This window comes from Chrysochloris asiatica, unplaced genomic scaffold, assembly GCF_000296735.1.
Source record: "Chrysochloris asiatica unplaced genomic scaffold, ChrAsi1.0 scaffold00144, whole genome shotgun sequence".
NCBI lineage: Eukaryota > Metazoa > Chordata > Mammalia > Afrosoricida > Chrysochloridae > Chrysochloris > Chrysochloris asiatica.
Window position 1 is genome coordinate 8336833 of NW_006408662.1, and position 7488 is coordinate 8344320.

Genomic DNA, 7488 nt, shown 5'->3' on the forward strand with positions numbered 1-7488 from the left:
TAAGCCTTCCAACCTTCTAAATATTCCTTTATATGTGGTTCAGAGTTCTGGGACCATCCTCTGAGCCTGCTTGGTTGGCTATTCTGTGTTGTTGCTGGCAGAGCTCTTTACAACACTTCCACCTGGTCCTCCATCTTGTTTATTCTCTCCTTGATCTCTTTTTTAATTACCTGAAAGAATCCAAGTTTCAATCTTTTGAATTCCCTATTAGTTACTTCCAGTAACATTTCTTCCTCGAGAAAATTTTCTGGTTCCATATTTTCTTCACTTGCTTGCTCCATCTTGTCCTGTAATTTTTGTGTTTGACTTACAGTTTTATATTGTCTTGGAGACATTTTTGTATTGTTATATTAATTTGTTGATAATATGTTGGTTTACTTCACTTTGATTTTTGTTTTGTTCTCTTTTAATATATCTGGGCAATAAGAAGTTGCTAGTTTGGCAATAGTGGGGCCCTCAGCACTTGTGTCTAGGTGAATTTGATTGTGCTTGGGAGTGTCAGTATGAGTTTTTGACTGCTGGTCATGTGGAGCAGTGGAGGGCAGGTTGGGCAGGTGTCGGCCTCTCTCTGTCATCAATCTAGTCATTCTGTAATTTGTCGATGGAACTCAATTAGTGGGTGCAGTGACAGATATGACTGGGTAGGGTTGTTGACATCTGACTGATGTGGGGATGGAGTAAAGTAAAAGAGCAAGAAGAAAGGTAAGTGGGGGAGAAGGGAAGAGCTACAAAGTAAGAAAAAATGATGAAAAAAGGGAAAAGAAGCAGCACAGTACTAGCACAAAAACTAGCCACCAAACACAGCTGTAATGAGAGCATAAAGCTCTCTCTGTGGGATGCTTATTGTCAAAACAGGAGGGGTGGGTGTGGGTGTGGCAACTGCTATCTGTGTAAGTGATGGGAGGCATAGTGCTCACTTCATAGGATCACATACTTCCTACAGAGGCTGACCACGGAGGTAGTGGGGGCAAGGTGCCCACTCTGCAGAATCAATCAAAAAGAGAAAAAAGGAAACTAAATAGGGGGAAGAAGAAAATAAAGAAAAAAACCAAGAGGGAGATAGAGAGGGAGGAACTAGGAAGAATGAAAGAGAATAAAAGAGAAAAAGGAATGTGGCACAGTCCTGGTGTGAGCAAGAGCCATGGAATCTGGTGACAGTGGATTCTTGGCGTTCTCTGCAAGAGGGCTCACTGCCAACTATAGAGTTATGCAGGTGGGTGTTACTGACTGCAGAGGTGATTGAAGCACAATGCAGGCAAAACATTTGTGCCAAACATGACTGTAGCCCCACTTACTGGTAAGCAACTATTGAAACACGAATGAAGCATACACCTGTCATCATTCCTAAAATTTCACTATAGAAAGTTTGCATTTTCTACTTCTTTGGAAATTGATGAAACACTCTCCCCTGTCATCCATTTCTACTCCCATTGTTCTCCTTGGATATTTATGTATAGTTTGTATTTTTATGTATAGTGTTCTAAAACAGTTTCAATGTATAGGAGGCACACTGGACTTCAAATCAAATTTCCTTAGTTTTATTCACGTTTACCAGTATCAAGTTTCATTAATTCTAACTCTAAACTGAGTTAGAAAGGATGAAAGATGCATTATAGCATTGACAATGGGGTTTCTATGAAACGCTACTTAAATAGAATTGAAAATGAGTGTGATCAGGAAATTGCTGTAAAACATAGCTGTATTACTACTTTTTCCTCTCCCTTCCTAAGAAATCATCTTTGTCAAGCATTGGATTATCATTTACAAGTATTTTAGCCAATTGCACAATTTTATTTTATGATTATGGGAGGCAACACCATCTTCCCTGCCTCAGTCCTTGGGTCTCCATCACTGTATATTGTAGTTCCTTGTTTACTGACCACTCTCCCTCACTCCTCTATTAGAGTTTCAGTTCTGAATTTTCAACCAGTGCTTAGAATGTAGTAAGTCAACTCTCAGTAACTCAAGTGTACACAGTTACTGAGTAATAAGCAAGAATCACCCTTATCTCCAATCTTTGGTTACCTCTCCGATGTAGGAAGATATTCTCCTAACAATTATCCTCCAGATCCAAGTCTATCCTCTCAAACTCAAAACCAGTGTATTCTTTTACTCACCGTCTTTGAAGTCTGTGCACAGTTTTGGATATGCAGATGCTCCTTTTGTCAGAAAAGGACATCTGCATATCCACCTGCATATCAGTTTCTTCCTGATTGCGATAAGGCATGATTTCATCTCAGCTTCCAGATGTTCCTCCTGGTAAAAGGAGCTTAGTGTAACTTCTAGTATTCCTGATGTGGCACTGTAGAATCAGCACTGGACTGTGAAGCACAAGGTTGGCAGTTCAAACTCATCAGCTGCTCCTTGGAAACCTCCAACAGGCTTGCTATGCGTTGGCACCCACTTAACATCACTTGACAACAATGGAAACAGCATTTCTGGTGGGGTGGGACAACCTGAGAGGGGACAAGTTTGCAGCAGGAACGACATACTTATTGTCAATTTTGCTTTTTCACTTCCAGTGTTTTTATATTGCTTTCCTGCAATTTCCCTCCTTGGGCTTTTCCCACAGATCAACACTTTCTGCATTTATCTTTTGGAGCAAATTGACATGCTGTTTTTTGGTGGCTCTGGTAAGTCATTTACATTCTATTTCTCCTATAAAAGAATCTGAAATTGAGATAATGGTGATGTAACCTTGACCATGGAATGAGAGTTTAGCATATTAGGTTTTCTTTGTCCTAAGCATTTAAACTACAACACTAAACAGACCACTTAAAATGAACTCAAAATTTAAAAATGAACTCAGTGTTGGTCAGTTCAGTTGATCTTGTATTCATTCATTCAGCTAGATGGAGAGTGGTCTGTTTAGCTTTGTAGTTGAGGGAAAGCAAAATCAAAGACAACTGGGGAAATATAGAACCTTGAGTTTTGAAATAGGTTTGGGGTTTGTCTTAGGTCAGGTTTTCTACAGAAGTAAAACCAGTGAACCATATCTGTGGGTGTGTAGATAGATAGATAGATAGACAGACAGAGAAATTTATTATCAAGGAAATGGCTAACAGTTGTAGAGTTCTAGGTCCCTGCTGGAAGACAGCGAGTATTTCCTGTGAGTCCATTATATTGGGAGCAGGTCACAGCCCCAAGAAAACATCCTTTCAATTTATCGACTGTTCATAGCCACTCATCATAGAGTTAACTATGCCTGTATTAGGTTTCATCACCCTGGAAATAAGCACATCTCAACTACCAAACCAACCCAATCAAGCTGACGCAAAGCTCTAACTATTACAGGACTCTTCTAACTACTGTTTTGAAAAGTACTTAGTATGAATGAATGTGTGTGGGTGTAAGTGTGTGTGAGCATGTATTTGAGCAGGGATATGGGTGAGCTAGTCTAGGTGTGCATTTGTGAAGGTGAGTGTGAGCACACACTTATGTGTGTGAGACATTGTAAGTGTGGGTTGTGTGTGTGTATTGCAGGCAGGGGATCTCTCTCACAAAACCATTATTATGACTTTCATGTTGTTTAGTATCCAGAACACTAGATCTAGACTAAGCTGGATTTAAATCACATCTAACATCGGAGACTTTATGCAGATTGCATAACTTTACAGCTTACTCTTCTCAAAAAGGAAATTATGTTGAACTTATAGAATTGCTGTGAGAACTAAATGAGATCGTATGTATAGAGCACCAAAACCTAGCAGATGCTGAAGTACAGCAGAGAAGAGGCAGAACCTCACTGAGATGGGCTGACACAGTGGCTGCAACAATGGACTCCAATAGAACAATTGTGGGGCTGGTGCCATTGGGGGCAATATTTCCTTCAAAGGGCTACTGTGAGTCCAAACCAACTCAATGGCTCCTAACAGCAGCCAGCCCATTACACAGACACATACATGAGTACACACATGTGTGCACAAGCAGTGTAATTGTTCAAGCATAACCAAGCACACTCCCAGGCACACACATTTATAGAACATGCACACATACACACTTGATTGTGTATATTTTCTTTGTGTTTCTCTCTCTCATTCATTTTCTCCTTCTTTGAAAATTGCTGTTTATGACCTTTTCCTTCCTCACATCCACATTGACACATCTTGTTGTGATTGTTTAGTGCCATCAAGTTGGTTCTGACTCATAGCGACCTTGTATAGGGTCCTGAGGAGTGGCTGGTGGGTTTGAACTGCTGACTTTGTGGTTCAGACTGACCTTGTGGTCCAGTGCATTACCCAGCAGTACCACATCAGCACTCCACATTGACCCATACTGGTCAGCATTTCCTTGTGCTGATACTCAGTCAATGTTTTTTGTCTGACCCCATAGAGTTTCTAGTTGTGTCTTGACAGGGGTTTTGTATATGAAAACTGCAGCCTCTCTCTACTGCGTGACAACACGTGTTGCTTTGGGGAGCGTCCACCCAGGCCTGACCTGTGCATGTTTGCCTTACAGCAGTGTCTGGGGTGCTGTCGGCTGTGTACGGCGTGACCCGGAGCTGCATGGCCACCGCTGCTCTCCATATGCTCTGCTTCGCCGCCATAAAGGTAAGGGGGTTGGGCATCAGCTAGCTGCCATATCCTTCTTGCAGTTCTTAAATCCACTTACTGTTTACCTAAGCCGGCATTTTCTCTAATTACAAAAACAATAGGATCTGAGCAGATGAGAGAACACCAGTGTCTCACTGATCAGGTCTCTGTCAGGTTAGATGATGCCACTCTGCCCTGTGCATAGGGCCCACCTGGCTGACTGGCCTGTCCTCAGCAGAGGTCTTCCAACCATGGCCATTTAGCAACACAGAGAAGGACTTCTGCTTAACAGGCTAGTCATCCTTTTCTCCTTCTAAAGCACCACTTAACAAACAGGAAAGGGATAAAGTTACATAAAAGCTGTATGGACAAAGGGGTTTGGAGAACCTATGACAGTAGCACATTTTAGAATCTGGAAAACAGATGGACGATGGAGTTATCCTAACAGAGAAACCTCGACTTGCTGCAAAAACAAAACACAACAAAAGTCAAAACCTACAGTCATAAAGGCAACTCTAATGCCTAGGGACCTTCTAGAGAGTAAAGTAGAACTGCTCTATCGCACTTCCGAGGCTGGAAGTCTTTACAGAAGCAGACTGTAGAGCAGCTGGTGGCTTCCAAATGTAGACTTTGCAATTAGCTGCCCCACACCTAACCCACAGCACCACTAAGACAAGAAAAAACAAGGTACACATTAGCTTCAGGGAAGCAAGCGTACATTGAGAAGAACAATTCTTTTGTCCACACATAGTTCAGCTGTGGAGAATGTTCACACATGTATAACGCTCTGAACAGACTGTGTTATATCTGTGATGGAAGAATGGGGGAGGGTAAGTATGTGCAAAGTCAGTAGTTTGAAACTACCAACTGCTCCTTGGGAGAAACATGAGGCTTTCTGCTCCTGTAAAGATTTATAGCCTTGGGAGCCCTGTGCAGGGTTGATATGAATTGGAACCGACTTCACGACACATAACTACCACTATCATCACCATGTTAGACATTCAGAAAATCGTAGCTGTTGTTGTTAGCTGTTGTCAAGTTAACTCTACCTCATGACTCATGGAGACTAGAATTGTGCTCCATAAAATTTTCAATGGCTAGGTTTTAGAAGTAGATCTGCAGGCATTTCTTCTAAGGCATCTCTGGGAGGACTTTAATCACCAACCTTTCTGTTAATAGGTGAGCACGTAAACAGTTTGCACCATCTAGAAACGACAGGATGTTCATAAAGTCTAAAATAATAACAGCCACACAGAATGTTGTCAAGAACATCTTCAATCTATAAAAATACAAGTTAATATGTTTTTTTACTTTATAGACAACCTTCCCCTCTACCCTCCCCCCCTAGCCCCACCCCCCACCCCCACCCCGCATGATAGATTTTTTTTTTCCCTAAGTTTTTATTGTGGATTGAGTGAAAGTTTACAGGGCAGATCATCAGTTTTACATTCAATAAATCATACACCTGGTTTTACTACAATGATTATAATCCCAACCATGTACCATCAGTTAACAGCATTTCTCTCTATTCACTCTAGCTCTTTATTTTTTAAACACTCAGGCATATATAATAATTTACAAACCAAAGGGCACATTCTGCAATTCTGCCTCCTGGTCACCAGATCTTAGTCCCTCTCTTCCCGTGAATCTAGTCCTCAGCTGCTCCCTGTCTCCATGTCCCCATCCTTTATGGTAAAGGTGGTGGTGGTGGTTATGTGTCGTGGAGTCAGTTCCAACTCATAGTGACCCTGTACATGGTTTCCAAGGCTGTAAACCTTTACGGGAGCAGAAAGCCTCATCTTTCTCCTGCAGAACAGCTGGTAGTTTTAAACTGCTGGCCTTAAGGTTTGCATCCTGATTGGTAACCACTATGCTACTAGAGACAACTTTTATTTAATGTTTTAAATCACATATACTTGGTTTGATAAAATAAAATAAAATTTAAAGTCTAAATAAAAGTAGTATTTATTCCAAAGTATTTTTAATATAAACCAATGAACTTTTCTTCCCTGACCTTTTCAGATGTGATTAAACACATCATTGGCAGGAGCAGGAAAAATAATTACTTATTTACATTTGTGGCAGAGCAGAAGTCAACAACTGTTAACTCCCAGTGCTCAGTGTAATTAATTTATCTGTGATAATCACTGGAATAATTCTGTCTTATCTTCTTTCCAAGGAGCTCTGGAAGTCGAGTGGGTTACAAGTTGGGCTATTAACTGAAAGGCCAGTAATTCGAATCTATTAGTCATTCCACGGGAAAGATAAGGCTTTCTGTTCCTGTAAAGAAACCCTATACAGGCTCGCTATGGGTTAGAACTGACTCCATAGCACACAACCACCACCACCACCATCCTCTTTCTGGAGTTCTGGTGTGGTGCTGTAGGATTGCACTAGATTGCAAAATGCAAGGACAGTGGTTCAAACTCATCAACCACTCCTTAGAAACCTTATACAGGGTCACCATGAGTCAGACCTGACTCGACAGCACTTAACATCAGCATCTTTTTTCCATCTGTTCTATATAGATCTTTTTGTTCTGGGCAGGTTAAAAATAATTAAAAAGAAGTTTCCTTTTTCCGAATACACACAAAGGTAACATACGCTAGTGGACACCTGTTTATTGCCACATTTATACTACTGCAACTCTTTTGTTTGATGTATCTTCCTTTATTATGTCACGAAAAAGTAAAAACCACAAAAAATATAATTGATAAGTTGAACTTCACTGTATTTTAAAACATCTGTTCTTCAAACAAACAAACAAGCAAACAAATGAACAAACACAAAACCACTGTGTGTGAAATAGAAAGACAAGTCACAGTCTGGAGGAAAATATGTGTTTCATCCAAAGAAGATAGATATTTTCTCAGTTCTTACTTTTTAAGAGTATCTTTTTATTGCCTCTTGAGAAAATGGCTGATTCAGAAGAGGACGTGGAACAAGGGGTATCATT

At 40.7% G+C, this 7488-nt stretch overlaps 1 protein-coding gene across 1 annotated transcript in view; it reads left to right on the top strand.

Annotated features, from left to right (window-relative positions):
- Positions 1–7488, top strand: part of PCNXL2 (pecanex-like 2 (Drosophila)) — a 491139-nt gene that overhangs the window by 188784 nt on the left and 294867 nt on the right. Inside the window, exons 14-15 of the mRNA XM_006870571.1 lie at positions 2523–2633; positions 4459–4550. Of these exons, the coding sequence (XP_006870633.1) occupies positions 2523–2633; positions 4459–4550 (203 nt within the window). The remainder of the gene's footprint in view (positions 1–2522; positions 2634–4458; positions 4551–7488) is intronic.